At 40.7% G+C, this 18,718-nt stretch overlaps 1 protein-coding gene across 1 annotated transcript; it reads right to left on the bottom strand.

The window, feature by feature from the left end:
- Nucleotides 1-4,705: 4,705 nt before the first annotated feature.
- LOC148075290 (ras-related protein Rab-1B-like) lies at nt 4,706-9,472 on the bottom strand. The gene is made up of 6 exons (XM_087794912.1): nt 9,457-9,472; nt 8,070-8,142; nt 7,109-7,204; nt 6,952-7,047; nt 6,750-6,881; nt 4,706-4,939 (listed from the first exon to the last, which is right to left on the bottom strand). The coding sequence occupies exons 1-6, from the start codon at nt 9,468-9,470 to the stop codon at nt 4,706-4,708; spliced, it is 645 nt and encodes a 214-aa protein (XP_087651038.1). The 5' UTR covers nt 9,471-9,472.
- Nucleotides 9,473-18,718: the final 9,246 nt, after the last annotated feature.

Below are 18,718 nucleotides of genomic sequence, written 5' to 3'. Positions count from 1 at the left end.
TTGTGCCATACTGCAATCTGTGCATTGAGTTTGGATGTGTTGCAAAACTTTGCATCACCTTTTGCGTTGCTTGCTTTACTTTGCAATGTCTTTATTTTTTTTGCAATGCGTTATTTCTAGCGATGCGTTATTGCTTGCAATGCCTTACCGCTTGCAATATGTACCGCTTGCAATGCGTTACCGCTTGCAATGCGTTATTGCTTGCCATTGCGTTATTGCTTGAGATGCGTTACTGCTTGCAATGCGTTACCGCTTGCGATGCGTTATTGCTTGCAATGCGTTACCGCTTGCAATGCATTATTGCTTGCCATTGCGTTATTGCTTGAGATGCGTTACTGCTTGCAATACGTTATTGCTTGCTATGCGTTATTGATTGCGATGCGTTATTGATTGCGATGCGTTATTGCTTGCGATGCGCTATTGCCCGAGATGCCTTACCGCTTTTAATCGCTACTGCTTGTGATGGTTAGCACTTGCTTTGCGTTATCACTTGGGATGCGTTACCGCTTGTGATGGTAACCGCTTGTGAAGTGTTACTGCTTGCAATGTATTACTGCTTGCAAAGCATTACCGGTTGCGATACATTACCGCTTGTGATACGTCATCGCTTGCGATGCGTTTCCGCTTGTGATGTGTTACCACTTGTTATCTATACCGCTTGGGATGCATTACCGCTTGCTTGGCTATATCGCTTGCTTTGCGTAATCGCTTGGGATGCATTACCGCTGGCAATGCGTCATTGCTTGGGATGCGTGACCGCTTGTGATGGTAACCGCTTGTGAAGCGTTATTGCTTGCAATGCATTACCGGTTGCGATACATTACCGCATTTGATACGTCATCGCTTGCGATGCGTTTCCGCTTGTGATGCGTTCCCACTCGTAATCTTTACCGCTTGGGATGCATTACCCCTTGCTTGACTATACTGCTTGCTTTGCGTAATCGCTTGGGATGCGTTACCGCTGGCAATGCATCATTGCTTGCGATGCGTTACCGCTTGTAATGGTAACCGCTTGTGAAGCGTTATTGCTTGCAATGCGTTACCGCTTGGGATTCATTACCGCTTGCGATATGTCATCGCTTGCGATGCGTTTCCGCTTGTGATGCGTTAATTCAATTCAATTCAATTTTATTTAAAGTGTCTTATCATAACAAAGTTATCTCAAGACACTATACAGTTGAAGTAAGACTATAGTTGATTAAGGAAAAATAGATCCCAGCAATTCAACAAAGAGCAAGAAGCGAAACACTGTACAGTGAGCTATGGCGAGGAAAAACTTCCTTTTAGAAGGCAGAAACCTCGAGTGGAACCAGACTCATTGTTGACGGCCTCCCGCTTTGACTGGCTGGGAGGAAGGATGGGGGGGGTAGACAGATGGATAAGGAGAGGAGTGAGGGAGGATATAGTGAGAAAAAAAAAAGGAGTGTGTAGGAGACCGCCTGGGATGCGTTACCGCTTGCTTTGCTACACCGCTTGCTTTGTGTTATCGCTTGGGATGCGTTACAGTTGGCAATGCGTCATTGCTTGCGATGCGTTACCGCTTGTGATCGTTACCATTTGCTTTGCGTCAACCAATACCGCTTGTGATGCGTTATTGCTTGCGATGCATTTATAATTGCAATTCTTTTGCTTTGGCTTCTGGCATTTATGTGTTTGAGATACATGGTGGTGTGTTTCCTTCTTTCTTCTATTTTGGAGTTTTGTTTTGTTGTTGTGCTTCTGCTTCTACGCACATTCAAGGCATCCAGTGGCCAAAGGGTTTTGTACTTTTAAATCATTTATACTAAATAATATATATAATAAATAAATATAACGTCTATTTATCCTTCAATTATTTACAAGATTTTTGATAAAATAGGAGACATCCTTCATCCCTTATGTAGGATAAAAACTAAAACAAAGAGCAACTATCCTCAGCAGCATATTTCCGACATGCTGCCGCCGTCAAAACAAAACCATCTGTCATGTTGCAGCTAACTAGCTAGCCAGCTATTTAAAGCCTCGTGTCCCGTTAGCTCAGCGCTGATTGCTAACGACCAGATGTCGTGTAAATGGCTCCATTACCAGGCGTCAGATTATTATTCTCTGTGAGATACAGCTCGCAGTCATCACTGGATTATATCAAAGGTACTGCATCTATTGGGGGGGCAAGTTTCTGAAGGCCACCCAAGACCCGAAGACCATCCACCCATTAGATAATTAGCTGTAACAGCACATCAGCTGGGATTTCTTGGAATTGGCCGCTTTTAATACGAGTGAGCAGTGGTGTGTGCCAGCAGAGGGAGCCATCGAGTACGAACATGCTGTCTGCAAGCTGCTCAGACCAACTTGTTTGCATTGAAGAAGTAATTAAGTTAAGTCAAAATATTGAATATTGATATTAAAAAAAGAAATTCCTGACTTTTAAAAACAGCTTTGGTGAATGTTTAGTTTGCAAGACAAGAAGTAAATAAGTGCAAACGTCATTGTTTTTAGACATCAGTAGGTGGCGCTCTTGCTTTATAAATGACGAAATAATTCGGTTTAGTAGTAGTTTCGAAAACCAAAGATTAGAGATCAAGTGCCATCCGGAGCTAATTTGCTTTTCACTTGTGGATTTTCCTGCATTAAAGGACATTATTAACATTTAAGTACATTATTAACATGTAAGTACATTATTCTCTTGTTGGGTTTTTCTTTCAATTAGTATAATCGTATTTTTTTTTTTTTTCTTTTTCAGTGAATAAATCATATTTCCTCTTATATTTTTACGTGATTCCTCAAAGATACATGGACGTATTTATAAACAGTTTTTTTAAGTTATTTTAATTGTCAATCAATATTCAATATTCCATATTTCTCTTTTTAGTTTAATTATTCATTTTATAAAGAGCAGTAAACACTTTAGGTGTCTGAATCAAATACTTCTTAATCTATATTTGAAAACACAAATGTAAAAATAACATCCCTGTCACTCCCATGATTTAAAATTGGCTTTAAAAATGAACATCTTGTAAATAAAGGAGGCAAATTGTAAATTGTAAATATTATTGTATATATATTTAATATTTAATTCTAGTATATGTTTGATGTTGCACAGTAGACCAAATCAAATTCCAAATGAGTGTACCCTCTCCACTTATAATGGCACAAATAAAGAATTCTGATTCTGATACTTACGAAATTAACAGCCCTTTCTCAGCAGACACGCCCCCAGCGTTTCACATTAGCTCGAAAGCAAGATTAGCTTGTTTTGCCGAATGAATTGCAGGGCAGAATAAACTAAATTCAAAAAGAGTTTAATCGTCATGTTTTTGTCCCCCGGACTTACTTCCAAACGTAAACAAGCTGCTGCCGCTCAGACCAGGTTCAGCAGCGAACTGAACACTGTTTTCAGCAGCGCAACGGGTCACGTAGAGTCTCTTTCCCCTCTTGTGAGGTTTTTCTAACTTTTGAATAAAACATCCGGACACATCTTCGACTCCTCCCGAGACATGTGGTGCTGCTTCGTCTGCTCGCAACACAAACTATTTTAGGACTGAACATATTCTCCCTCCAAAGTTTCCGTCATTTTGTGTTCACAGAAAAAACACTTCATGATGTCGTTTGTGTCTTTCTTCAGACTTAAAAAATAATAACAATAAACAGTTAAGAATGTTTTTTTTCTATTTAGTGTAAGATGTAAGAATAGATGATGAAAAATAATTACATATGCAAGGTTAAAACACTCTAAATGGCGGGAAATAAGAGTTTATCGGCTCCTGATTGGCTGGTTCTGCTCAGCTGAGCTGTCGCTCACTGCGTTGAAGAACTCAGTATATTTGGATCAATTGGTATTTTAAATAACTCTCGAGTTTATCTCAAGGTCCTTATAATTTTGACTCAATTGATGACCATTAAAAATCTGATTTGGTATTTTAATGACTTGTATGAATTTTTTTCACGTGTATCGACAGAAAGATGCGCAGACGTTAACGATCACTTCTAACGGTTTGGATTAAACAGAGCATTACTGACATCTAGCGGACATAGAAACACCTGCAGCACTTTGGTTTACAGCGTTTTTTAATCTGATTCAAACAAGTAAAATAAAGATGTGAAGATGTTGAAGATGAAGTGAAACAAATAAATTGATTATCGATAAACTGAGGCGAAAGGTCGCTCGGATGGTGACAGGATGATAAAAGAAGGATAGAATTAAAGATTTGCAACTAAAGGATTTATCGGACAGGTTGAAGAATTGATCATTAAAATGATGTTTTGAGAAGCTTATCCAAAAAAAAGAATACAGGAGTGGATGAATATTTGTCTGATTCATTATTTCATACGTTAAATACAATTGATTTAAGGCTTTATTTGATACTTTTCTTAAGAAATATGGAGGGATGAAGATAGCAGGATTGATAAATAAACAGATAAATCTCAAAAAGTAAGAATATCTTAACAGTTTGTTACACGTTTGATAAAGTGAAACTTTATATAGATTTGTTGCAAAAAGATTGAAATACTTGAAGAAATTGAACAATTATTTTTGTCTGACACTTCGTGTAAAGTGTCTCCAAATAATCAGTCAAGTGGGAAAAAAAATTGTCACACTTAACCGAACACACCTGCGCAGGTGAGTGTGACTCGTGCAGGTGTTACATGAAGGATCACTCTTTGACAAGTGTGTGCGCAGGAGTGACGTAAAAGACGAACTTCGCTGAAAAACATTTTGTGAAACATTTCAACAGCAGTTGCTCTGCTGCTGCTGCTGGGTCTGCTTGTCTCTTCCCAGCCTCACGGGGTCGCTGCGGATCTTGGTTTTGGAGGAGCTGGAGTCCTGGTCCTGCATCGACCCCTCCTCGCTGGCCAGACGCTTGTGGATCTCAGACGCCATCGTCAGGAAGGATCGCTCCACGTTCTCCGAGCTCTTCGCACTCGTCTCCAGGAAGGAGATCTTGAGGGAAGTCGCCAGATCCTGAGAGTGGAGGAGGAGTGAGACGGAGGAGGAGTGAGACGGAGGAGAAATTGATATAGGAAAGCAAAAAATAAAAGTAGGAAAGAAGCAGGAGTGAGATATAGGTTGAACAAAAATGAGTGAGAGAACGTGAGTCAAAGGAATGAGTATAGATTAAGGTGAAGAAACACAGGAGTGACACAGAAGGTAAAGAAGTGAGACGGAGGAAAAGAGTGTTTTTAAAAAGAGAGAAGGACGGGACAGGTGAGGCAGAGGAGATGGACAAAAGTAAAAGAGGGAATATATTGAGGGGTGAGACACAATATTGCATGAGAGGAGGAGTACAAGTGGGAAAGACAGGAGTGATACAGGGTTGAAAGTCACACCTAAGTGAGACGGAGAAGGATAGACACAGGAGTGAGACAATGGAGGTAAAAGATAGAAGTTAGACAGAGGAGTAGAGATTTAGGGGTGAGACCAATGAGAGACTTGTAAAGAGGATAACACGATTGGAAGTAACAGGAATGAGAGACTGGAAGAGTGAATGAAAGAGTGAGGTAGAGATAGGTGGCTGACAATGGAAAAGGTATTAAAATGGAGAGAGGAAGGACGAAGGAGTGACGCATAGAGTTGACATAGAGATGGGAGATGTGGAAACGTAAGGGGTCAGAAGAGTGAGAAGAAGAGAAGCGCCGTCGGAAAATGACAAACAAGAGTGAGATCAATTGGAGTGAAACTAGCAAGAGTGAGATGAGCGAGAGTGAATTGAGCAAGTGAGATGAAAGAGAGGCCGATGAGAAAGAGTGAGATTAGCGGAAGTAAAAGGAGAGAGAGTCCGATGAGAAAGAGTGAGATTTACGGAAGTGAGATGGGCGAGAGTCAGATTAGCAAGAGTGAGATTAGTGGTAGTGATGTTAGCTAGAATAAAATGAGATAGAGTGAAATGAGAGCGAGCGAGAGTAGCAAGAGTGAGATAAACCAGTGAGATGAGCAAGAGTGTAATGAGTGAGAGTCAGATGAGAAGGAGTGAGATGACAAGAGTGAGATGAGCTAAAGTGAAATGAGAGACAGTGAGATGAGCGAAGGTGAGATTAGCAGGAGTGAGATGAAAGAGAGTGAGATTATCAGGAGTGAAATGACAAGAGTGAGATGAGACACAGTGAGATTAGCAGGAATGAGATGAGCGAAGGTGAGATTAGCAGGAGTGAGATGAGAGAGAGTTAGATTATCAGGAGTGAAATGACAAGAGTGAGATGAGACACAGTGAGATTAGCAGGAATGAGATGAGCGAAAGTGAGATTAGCAGGAGTGAGAAGACAAGAGTGAGATGAGAGAGAGTTAGATTATCAGGAGTGAGATGAGCTAGAGTGAAATGAGACACAGTGAGATTAGCAGGAGTGAGATGAGTGAAGGGGAGATTAGCAGGAATGAGATGACAAGAGTGAAATGAGAGAAAGTGAGATAAGAGAGAGTGAGATGAGCGAAGGTGAGATTATCAGGAGTGAGATGAGCGAAGGTGAGATTAGCAGGAATGAGATGACAAGAGTGAAATAAGAGAAAGTGAGATAAGAAAAAGTGAGATAAAGCGAAGGTGAGATTAGAAGGAGTGCGATGAGAGACAGTTAGACGAGAGAGAGTGAGATTATCAGGAGTGAGATGAGCTAGAGTAAAATGACAGACAGCTAGATTGGAGAGAGTGAGATGAGCGAAGGTGAGATTATCAGGAGTGAGATGACAAGAGTGAGATAAACTAGAGTGAAATGAGACACAGTGAGATTAGCAGGAGTGAGTTGAGAGAGTGAGGGGACTGAAGTGAAGTCTGGGTTGTGACCTGAGCTGTGGCAGCGTCCACCACCTTCTTGTTGACCATGTCACTCTTGTTTCCCACCAGGAGCCTGGAGACCTTCTCACAGGCGTAACGCTCGATCTCATCCAACCACTGACGCACGTTGTCGAAGGACTCCTGAGCAGAACAGAAGCACACGCTCAGCGGGTCTGAAGGAACGTTCTAGACCAGAAGGAGGAGGAGGAACCTGCTCGGTGACGTCGTAGACGATGATGATGCCGTGAGCACCTCTGTAGTAGCTGGAGGTGATGGTTCGAAACCTCTCCTGCCCCGCGGTGTCCCACTGAGCACGGACAAGAGTGAGGCGAGGAAGGAGCAACTAAAGGTTTGTGGAACGTTCTTACGATCTGCAGCTTCACCGTCTTCCCGTCCATGTCGATGGTTCTGATCTTGAAGTCCACTCCGATGGTGGAGATGTAGCTGTCGGTGAAGGTGTCGTCCTGCAGACACACAAGTCATGTGACCTCTGACAACATGTGTTTCTTCATGTGTCTTCTTAACCATGTGTGTTTTCCTATCCATTTATTATATGAAATTGTGTATCTTTGTGTGTCTGTGTGCTTGTCTGTTTGGTAATGTGTGTGTGCGTCTCTGTGTAGCTGTGTGAGTTCGTTTTCCGTTGCGTGTCTGTTTGAATGTGTGTGGGCCTCTTAATGTGTGCGTGTGAGTCCATGTTCAAATGTGTTTCTTTGTATAACTGTGTGAGTGAGTTTGCAGTTGTGTGTGCCTGTGGTTGTGTGCCTGTTTGGACGTGTGTGTGACTGTATTGATGAGTTTGTGTGTATCTCAGTAGGATTGTGTATCCATGTGTATGTCTGTGTGCATTACATTCGTAATGTGTGTGTGGGTCTCTGTATAGCTGTGTGAGTTTGTTATGAGTTGCGTGTCTGTTTGAATGTGTATGGGCCTCTTAATGTGTACGTGTGTGTCCATGTTCTTATGTGTTTCTTTGTATAACTGAGTGAGTTTGCAGTTGTGTGTGTCTGTGTGTAAGTAAGTCTGGAGTTGTGTGTCTGTTTGGACGTGTGTGACTCTGTATGTATGTGTTTTTGTGTATCTTAGTATGATTGTGTAACCGTGCGTATGTCTGTGTGCTTGTCTGTCTGTGCGTGTGTATGCAGGTGTGTGTGTGTGTCCGTGTGTTTATCACTGTATGTGTGCGTCCGTGTTCACGTCACTGTCCGTCTTCATGTGTATATATCTGTGTGTTACTGTGCGAGTTAGTTGGCATTTGTGTGCGATTGTAAGTGTGCGACACACACACTTTCACATACACTGTGTGTGTATGTTTGTGTATTTGTTTACAGCAAAGCGCAGCAGCAGACTGGACTTCCCGACTCCAGAGTCTCCGATCAGGAGGAGCTTGAAGAGATAGTCGCTGAAAGAAACACAAATAAAGATGAAATAAAAACAAAAAAGTATTTTCTTGTGGTTTCATTCATTCTTCTCTTGACTTGAAGCAAATCTTAAAACAACATTTTAATGTTCAACATTTAAGTTTTTTTTGTTTTTTTTTAAACGTGTGTGTGTGTGTGTCCATACGTGTTTGTTTCACATCAGTTAGAAATTGCAGTGACTCCCGCCTCCGCTAGAGAGCGCCCTGGATCACATCTCAAAGATCCTGCTTCGCTCACGACTCAATGTTCCTGATCATCCATTCATGTCTCTAGTCTAATGTCTTCATGGCTTATATGAATATAAGAAAGACCCTATAAATGTGTCAATCGCCAACATAGCTTCTTTTTGTGGTGGGTTTTTTAGAAAAGTGAGAATTTAAACAATTGTATCTTCAAGATAGCCAATGCTAACAATTAACCACATTGCCGTGCTAATTGTTATATTCTTCCACTTATTTGTAAATGTTATTTCATTCTTAAATATTTCTTCAATACTGTGAAGGACCATATTTTGTTTACTTATTGCAGTGTTGCTACATTTGTAAAAAATAAAGTAAATAACTTTATTTTAAGATGGCAGAAAAATGTAAAGCTACATTCCCTTGACAAAGATGAGTATATTGAAGTGAGCCATACGTATACTTATTCTATTCTTATTGAAGTAATACACTTGAAGTCTACTTTAAACATTCTTTACTTTTAAAAAGTATACTGATGAATACTTATGAAAGGTACTTCAAGTACAGTGTCCCTTAGCAAAAATGATTAAAATCAAGTCTACTGTGAATATAAGTATTTTTATATTAAAATTTAATTGGTATACTTTCAGTTTACTTTTTTGACATAGTATATTTAAACACAATACAATGATGCATTATTTTACTTATCCTCAAGTACACTTCATTAAATTAACTTCAAATAAAGTATCCCTTAGCAAAAATAAGTATATTCAGGTGTACTTTGAGTAAACTAGACTATAGAGTGTACACCTAGAGCACCTGGTAGTATAGAGATGAGTATACTTCTGTAAACAGAGAATTTTCCAATGTATTCCGTAGAGGTACCATATTTGCATTACTTACTATACTTAAGTATACTTTATACTTCATTTTGCTAAGGATCATTTAGGTAAGGTAACTGCTACCTTCAGTTTTGCGAACATCCTTACAGAGCAACACACTTTAAAACACAATAGCATATATTTTCTAATCCTGACCTTGTTAAACTAAGTTAATGTTTTTCCAACATGAATGTTCCAACATTACAGATGTAGACACGCACAACAACACACTTACTACTCGGGCGTCATGTCGACACCACTCCTGGATCTTGATGCAGCAAATAAAAACACACAATCCTGGATGTTTTCGACAAGGGTTTGTGAGAACGACGTCGACGGGTGAGCTGAGCTGAATCATTTATTGATGAGGACGGACTCCAGTTACAGCGGGACGGCACCTGGACACACGCCTGAATGAATTTGCATCTTCATTTTGGAAACGTCTCTTCCATTCACGTCCACGTCTATAATTTAGACAAGATGCTCACCCCGCTGAGAAGTCAGAGGCTGTTTTAATATGCTAACAGCAGGTGGCGCTATTGGTTTTTCAGGCAGAAGCAAAAACTAAAATGGACAGTTTCACCTCCAGGACTGCAGGTGGAGCTGTGACGAGAACCTTGGTAGTTAAAAGCTGGATTTGGACAGCGAAGAAGATGTTTTAGATGTTTAGAAGTGAATTGTTATGTTTCTTTCCTTCAGATAAAGGTATTGATCCTTCCCAAGATAAACACACTCGAATGATGAATTAATCCACCTAATGGCCAAACTAAAGAACTACAAACTTTAGGATTAGCTGTTCAGGGTTGTTTGTTTGTTGTTTGTTTACCCAACGTTAGGTCAACTGCTTTGATTGCGTTGAAGATTGAATTTTGGCGGGAGAATGAACGTAGCATAGCATTACTGTTGGTAGACAATGAAGGTGATGAGACAAAACAGTGTCAAATCAAAAATAGAAACAATCAGACACAAGACATTTTCTCTTACAAAGCTATTCCTGCTTCCCATCAAATGATTGGATAAGTCAGAAGTTCTCACCTGCTTACGTAGCTCCACCATTTTTTTCGATGCTACTTCACTATGCAAGGAACTCTTAGGCGGTGAGTTATGTTTATTACAGTCATGACACAACAGGATGTGTTTTCATTCACCATTTACTTGGTGCTTAACATTATTATTCATAGAAAATTCCCAACATGAACCATGTAAAAACTGCTGGGGATTGGGGAGTGTTAGTAAGAACACAGCTAGCATTAGCTTACACACGGCGGGCATCAATATTAGCTGTTTGTGTTGCTGTTTTGGCTGCATGTTGCTGTTGAGCGAGGACCCTATTATTTACATCATCAATGTAAATATTTTCTGTAACAGTTAGATTATATCTTTATTTCCGTTTCAAAAGACAAATGAGGGTATTTCTTGTTGCTAGTTCCTGTTGCGCTCTACAAAGTTTGCAGCTTGTACAGTGAACAGCCACTGATGGTCAGTTAAAGGGAGGACTTGTATTGTACTAGTATATTTGATGATGATGACTAGTACTTTATCGATTCTTTCTTAGCAAGCAATTCTTTAGGAAAATAAGCACTCCTATACAAAAAAAACATTTCTTTGCCGTTAATATGAGTAGGTTTCACAGAGCAGGCTGGATCAAAATTTGAACCCAAATCACTGAGTATACTTCAAATAACTCAGCATTTGCTTGGCCAATTTGCACCCAGCATTGGGTTACAATTTGGGTTCCTTTTAAAACCAGCAGTTTTAAGAGTGAATATGAGTCGGGTGAACCTCACTCAATAAATGAAGTCACTAAAAAAAACAGTTTAGCCATCACTACTGGAGAATATTACTGGTCCGGTCCACTTTAAATGGCAACTGATGTCAAAACCCAACTCTCCTGATTTAATTGCATGATTCAAATAAAGTCTTCCTCGTAATAATGTACTTCACTCCTCCTCCAGCCAGCTGTAACCACGCCCCGCTTTGTTTATACAAGAAGTCCCTTGAATGTGGAGACTTCCAGGATTGATGACGGTTCGTGTCAAACCTTGATGATTGACCAATCATAACAGAGTGGGCGTGGTAATGGTAAACATGATTTAATCTCCAGTGTTTTCAGTAGGCGGGGCTTAAGCACATTTTCTAATATTTCTAAATATTGAAAAGAAAGTTTTGAAAAAAAACAGACTCTGATGATACAATAGAAATCCAATATTTATTTCAGACACACTTAAATCAACACATTAGTTACAATAGTCCAGACGAGAAGATACAAACGCATGGATTATAAGCTCCAGATCATGTTGTGACTTCATTTTCCTGAGTTTAAATTATTCTCAGTTGAATGAAACAGTTTCTGGTCAGTTTTCTGCAGTTTTGAACTAGAGACATGTCTTTGTCAAATACAACACCCAGGTTTCTCAGGCTCAGTTTGACAGACTCACCTAAGTATCGACTCAACCCTGGAACTTTATGATCCGGCGCAATAACCAGAGTTTCAGTTTAGAAATATACTGAGAAACCAATATCACAATATTCTTTTTAATGCACCTATGTCACCTCTGAGGCTCCATTATTGTGCACGTTTAACTTTTCAGAGATATAAAGTATCTTTGGACATACCATATGGATTTTCAAGTCTATTTTTTTTTTTTACAGTCCCGCCTTACTCTTCTTAATGTTACAACATAACAAAAAAGTAATTAAGATGTGATTAGATTTTTGGGTTCTTTTGCAAAAATAAGTCATACAGACGTGCGTAATATTTCCTGGCTATACTGTACACCTGGGAGGACAGTGAGAAGAAACTAGAGCGCCCACAGTAGACACAGAAGTTTGAAGTTGACTACAGGAATCTAACCCACAACCTTCCTGCTGATGGTCTGGACAAAAGAAAGTCAAACTTTTCACGGATGGACTCAAATCTGACTCCTCCTCTTCCCTGGACCAAGAAAATGTGAAACGCAGTTTAATTCCGGGCGACTCCCGGGCGTGACCCTCTGGTCACGGGAGCGGGCAGGAGCCGGGGATTGTGGGGGAACGCGGTGCCTGAGCAGCTGTGCCGGGGTCAAAGTTCAGCCGCCCTGACGACGGCCCGTTGCCGGGGCAGAGGCGGTGGCGTGGCGGTTGCCGAGGTAGTGCAGCTCCCGGTGGAGCTCGGAGGTGGGAAAGCTGGGGGAAGGGACGGAGAGAAAGAGGAGGAATAAAGAACGAGGAGAGAAAGACGGACACAAAGGAGAAAGTCGGTGGGAAAGGAGGAGGAGAGGAGGAGAAAGTCAGAAGCGTCAAGCTTCCTGATTGTTCGCCTTCAGTCCATACGTGATGATTCATTCAGCGGTCCAGACTCTTGACAGGGGGATGTCGAGGGAGGAAATCTGAGCTCCTTCGCTGACTGTCCCCTATTTGTGTAGAGATACGAGGTGGTCACGATGTTGACCAGGATTATTCTATCAGGAGTAGGGCAGAGGGACACCCTGGAAAGAGCTTCAGCCATTTACACTTGAAAAACACACACACAAACATCTTCAGAGTCAGCTCTTTTTGGAGGAAACTTGAGATTTTCCTTGGGGGGGTTGTATGTATATTGTGTGTGTGTGTGTGTAGGTGTGTGTGTGAGTGTGTCGGTGGCTGGAGTCACACCGCCCATTGTTTTGGTCAGTGTGTCCCCAGAGACCTGAGGGATCGAGGATAAATAGGGCCTTTTCTCTATTCACGGAACTTTACCACGCTCCCTGACTTGTGTGTGTTTGTTGTGTTGCTATTCTGAAGTCGCTATCGGCTGATGGAATTAAAACTCATCAATGTTTGACCTGATTAAGAAGAGTGACGTGTGAAGCGTGAGAGTGTTTCGTCCAAACACTTTTCTACACCCACAGAGTGTCCTTGAGTCCCACTTTTGTCAGTGTGTATATATATATATATATATATATATATATATATATATTATAATTTAAATATTGAACATTTTTGGATAAGCATTTTCTTCTTATTTTGACGCTATTTTTTCCTGTAAACCAAAAGACAAACATAACAAAGAATAGATTACATGAATTAAGTTCATAAAAATAAAAAGGTTTTTGTGTTTTGCAGGAATATTTTTGTTTTAAGAACAATTGGTTTTGTTGTGTTTTTTTTTCTTCATATTTATACATTTTTATATTTTTTGTGAATAAATAGATTATTCAGCTCTATTTTAATTAATATTCTATTTGTTTTATATTCCTATTTTTCATTGATTCAGATACGTATACAGTTATTAAATGTTATGTCATTTTAATTTCAAGCAGCAACATTTCCTTTTGACAAAAGGAAACAAAATCAATCAATCAATGGTTTAATTTTTTCCTGTTTCTTAACGAAAGTTGTTTTTTTTGTTATTGTTATTATTGTTTATTATTCCATTTTCATTTTTGGTGATCTTTTGTATAGTTCTCACATGTTTACCTGAGCTTTCTGATTCTCTTTTTGGTACTTTTTGAATTTTCAATTTCTTCACATGGCTGTTGTTTTCCATGACCACCATGATTCTCCACTTTTCCTGTAGAATCTTCTTCCGGCCACAGGGACACACGTGCTTCCCTTGAGGTCACGTGACACCGACAAGTTCCGCTCTAATCTCTAAATCAAAGATGTGGATGTCAACAAGATAAAACTTGTGTGGCTCCATCCCATAATGACCCCAACAACAGAACAGTGATCGGGAGCCTGAGGCCACCCGGCGGGGTTACCTGAGAAACCTTAGCCCCCGGACCTCGATCTCCTTAATCTCCGGACCGGCTCCGACCCAAAACAACCTGAAGACACAACTTCAATCAGTCGAGATTTGAATCTAGGCGGGAAACGATGCGGCCAGTGGGGGGCGCTGGAGCGGGAAACGATAGGTCTTGTTATCAGTGTTGAAGAGAATATCTTTAAAAACATTGATTCGTTATTGCAAGTAGAAAAAAAATTACACATCTAAAACACACACTACATTAGGAACACGACATACACACACAAGGGACTCCGAAAGGCATACACACTTACCACAGACTCACAAAAGCGTACACACTTACCACGGACTCACAAAAGCGTACACACTTACCACAGACTCACAAAAGCATGCATACTTACCACAGACTCACAAAAGCATACTCAGGTACCACAGACTCACAAAAGCGTACACACTTACCACAGACTCACAAAAGCGTACTCAGGTACCACAGACTCACAAAAGAGTACACAGGTACCACAGACTCACAAAAGCATATACAAGTACCACAGACTCACAAACGAGTACACAGTTACCATAGACTCACAAAAGCATACACAAGTACCAAAGACTCACAAAATAGTACACAGGTTCCACAGACTAGCAATAGCATACATAAGTACCAAAGACTCACAAAAGTGTACGCAGGTACCACAGACTCATAAAGGCGTACACAGGTACCACAGACTCACAAAAGCATACATAAGTACCACAGACTCACAAAAGCATACATAAGTACCAAAGACTCACAAAAGTGTGCACAGGTACCACAGACTCATAAAAGAGTACACAGGTACCACAGACTCACAAAAGCATACATAGGTACCACAGACTCGCAAAAAAGTACACAGGTACCAAAGACTCACAAAGGAGTACACAGGTACCACAGACTCACAAAAGCATACACAAGTACCAAAGACTCACAAAAGCGTGCACAGATACCACAGACTCACACAAGTGTGCACAGGTACCACAAACTCACAAAAGTGTGCAAAGGTACCACAGACTCACAAAAGAGTACACAGCTACCACAGACTCACAAAAGATTACACACTTACCACAGACTCACAAAAGAGTACACAGGTAACCCAGACTCACAAGAGTACACAGGTACCCCAGACTCACAAGAGTACACAGGTACCCCAGACTCAAAAAAAGCATATACAAGTACCAAAGACTCACAACTGACTACCCAGGTACCACAGACTCACAATTGAGTACACAGGTACCACAGACTCACAAAAGCATACAAAAGTACCAGAAACTCACAAAAGAGTACACAGGTACCACAGACTCACAATTGAGTACACAGGTACCACAGACTCACAAAAGCATATACAAGTACCAAAGACTCACAAAAGTGTACACAGGTACCACAGACTCACAATAGAGTACGCAGGTACCACAGACTCATAAAGGCGTACACAGGTACCACAGACTCACAAAAGCATACATAAGTACCAAAGACTCACAAAAGTGTGCACAGGTACCACAGACTCACAAAAGAGTACACAGGTACCACAGACTCACAAAAGAGTAAACATGCACCACAGCCTCACAAAGGAGTACACAGGTACCCCAGACTCACAGAGAGCGTACACAGGTACCCCAGACTCACAAAGAGCGTACACAGGTACCGCAGACTCACAACCTTAAACCTGTACGTACACCTGAAATATATTCACAAAAGACAAAAGTACTTCACACAGAATCAAGTAAACAATAATTTATCCATAAAATGTGACACACGTTTATTTGTGTTAACCGACAGAATAACGTGTCGGGCACACTCTGACAAAAACAACTACACACACACAAACACACACACACACACAGATAGCATCAACAGTACATCACTTCCAGTTTTGCTGTTGTACGGACTAACTGACAGCAGCTGTGTTCGTTAACCTTGCCGAGTGTTAACATAACCGCACACACACACACACACACACACACACATACTCTCTGACAAGCACACACACACCAGCGGATACGATGTAACAGCCCTTCTGTCTTGTTAACTGCCTCGGTTATCAATGTGATGCAAGTCATGCAGTGAAGGCGGCCCTTTTACACACACATGGACACACAAATACACACAAACTGCTTCTTGTCAGCAGCAGACACATGAAAAACACACTTGTCCAGATCACGGTGGTGTGTGTTTGTTTATGTGTCTGCCACCAAGGTTCGTAAAGGTACCAGACCTCCCCTGGAACACACACACACACACACACACACACACACACACGCACACACACTTCCTGTAGTAATAATGTCACTGTGAGTTTGCTTTGCATACATGTTGATGCAGGACACGTGTGATTCTAAACGCACGCACAGATTTTGTGTGCACAACCATGTGCGTTTGTGTCTCTCCCAGGCCACATGACTGACCGGCCTCTTTAAACTTCACTCTCACGACCACAATCTTCCATATTGTACAGCAACAGTTTTTAATTGAACCTCGACGAGTCGGGGTAAACACACCTTCAGAGTCCACACACCTGAAGAATCCTGGATCGGCGGGCGATGCGTTCAAAGACCTCAACTTTTGGCTGAAAATGAAACCAACAGCTTTTCCAGTCAAACATAATAAACAAGTGGTTCATCAAACGTTCCACATGGAGCTCGAACTGTACACGACAGGATGAAATCCTGTATCTATGGTTCGTGGTGGACGATGGAAGCGAGGGAACAGTGTTATTGTGGTGGGAAAAAAAGAGGGGAAGGAATTCCCTGGAGCCTTAATGTTTGTTATGGTAATGATGCTGTTAGATATGGTTGGTCGTGTCCTCGCTCACAACAGGTGTGCATCTACGATCATTCATCGTACTACTACCACCAACGCTCACCTCGCTAGTACTTATACCACGAGTGATGCCGAAGCTTCTACTGATACAAATATTCTTGGTAATAAAAGCAACTGCTGCTAGTATTTCTCCCGCTAATAGTACTGATAATACATTAACAACAATCAAGAATATTCACATTACTACTCTAGCAACTACTTAAAATGCTTTCACAAATATTTCACTGAAATCAAACTTTGAATGAATCGGTATCTTATATTAAACAGGCATCACAGACTCACAAAAGAGTACACAGGTACCACAGACTCACACAAGTGTGCACAGGTACCACAGAATAACAAAAGTTTACTCAGGTACCACAGACTCACAAAAGTGTGCACAGGTACCACAGACTCACAAAATCAAATACAAGTACCACAGACTCACAAAAGAGTACACAGGTACCACAGACTCACAAAAGCATACACAAATACCACAGACTCACAAAAGAGTACACAGGTACCATAGACTCACAAAAGAGTACACAGGTACCACTACTGATACAAATAGTCTTGGTACTACAAGCAACTGCTGCTAGTATTTCTCCCGCTAATAGTACTGATAATACATTATCAACAATCAAGAATATTCACATTACTACTCTAGCAACTACTTAAAATGCTGCTACGACTAGACTTGCTAATGCTAGTATTGCTACAATGGGGCGACAAATGTTTTCATGATTTTTTTTCAAACATTTTTCTTATTTCCGAAACTGAAATCAAACTTATAATCGGTATCTTATATTAATAAATCTATAGCCAAAATCCAAATAAGGTGAAGATTAAGTGATGAGTTTCTGCTCATTCTACTTCCTGGTCTTTCCAAAGTGCTCTCAAATACTTTATTGAATCTTCATTCACGTTAAGAAATATATATAATTTAACGTTAGAATTCACTTGTTTATCCTTAATATACGTCCATTTAAAAGTGGGCGTCTAAATCAACACTTTAACCCTCGTGTTATTGCTAGGTCTGTATGCGCTCTGGAAGGAATATTACCTGGAGTAATTCCAGTTTATATCCCTAGTTTTTTTCTTTAAACGTCTGCCACAAACAAGCGTAAAATGTAGATTTATTTAAGTTCTTACGGAACAATTCTTCTTGTTGAGGCTTCAATACAAGATGGACGTTACAGACGAGCAGTATGGAGGTATGTTTTTAAGTGTCTTTTTGGACAAAGATGAAGACGAAGACAACTGAGCTCCAGTTGCTACATTAAAATGAACAAACATAGCTGTCTATAACTCTAAAAAGAACAGATTACTCTGAAAATAATCCCTGAGAGTCAGTAGAAAATCAGTTTGAAACGATGATTTAACATTTTGTTTTGAGATTCAGGATTTTTGATTTAATATTTTATATATTCAATTTAGTTTCAAGGCGTCTCAGCTGTGAGAAATCCTTGTGAGTGTGTCTTTTTGCGCCGTCGACTCGTTGCGCACAGGAAACGTTAAACACAAGAACATGTTGATGTTATGGCGAGCAGGAAGTGGGAGCCCGAGGCAACAACTGGTCAGTCTGGACGCACTTAAAGGTGAGAAATGACGACCTCGGCCTCACACCCCTCGCGTTTGTGTGCGTCATTGTGTGTGTGCGGAGTGTGAACAGGCTACAAACTGTCACAAAGCAGAAGTCCAGCAGTTGTAGCAGTTGACAATTTGGCATCGGCGTGTGTGTCAGTCCCATAATTCACATGATTTTATTGCTTATTCTGGGGAAGAACGAGTGCTCAGTGAACACGGCGACCCGCCGCGCCACCGTCACTTCTATATCATTAGCTTAAAGAGAAAATTACATATATTACACACCCGCACTTCGGCAACAAAATATTTACACAAACGACACAACAAGAGGTCCAAACACACTCAATTACACACTTAAATCAACACCATGCACTG

The sequence above is a fragment of the Callionymus lyra genome, chromosome 7 (genome assembly GCF_982586985.1).
Source record: "Callionymus lyra chromosome 7, fCalLyr1.hap1.1, whole genome shotgun sequence".
In the NCBI taxonomy this organism is placed as follows: domain Eukaryota; kingdom Metazoa; phylum Chordata; class Actinopteri; order Syngnathiformes; family Callionymidae; genus Callionymus; species Callionymus lyra.
Note: the sequence above shows the minus strand (reverse complement) of the source record. Positions and strands in the feature narration are given on the sequence as shown.

Excerpts from the sequence above, each read along its gene's own strand:
- LOC148075290 (XM_087794912.1), bottom strand. Across the intron at positions 7,048-7,108 it reads AGACGGTGAAGCTGCAGATC|TGGGACACCGCGGGGCAGGA; the intron begins GTAAGAACGTTC and ends GTCCGTGCTCAG. Across the intron at positions 4,940-6,749 it reads TGGACGCTGCCACAGCTCAG|GATCTGGCGACTTCCCTCAA; the intron begins GTCACAACCCAG and ends CTCCACTCTCAG.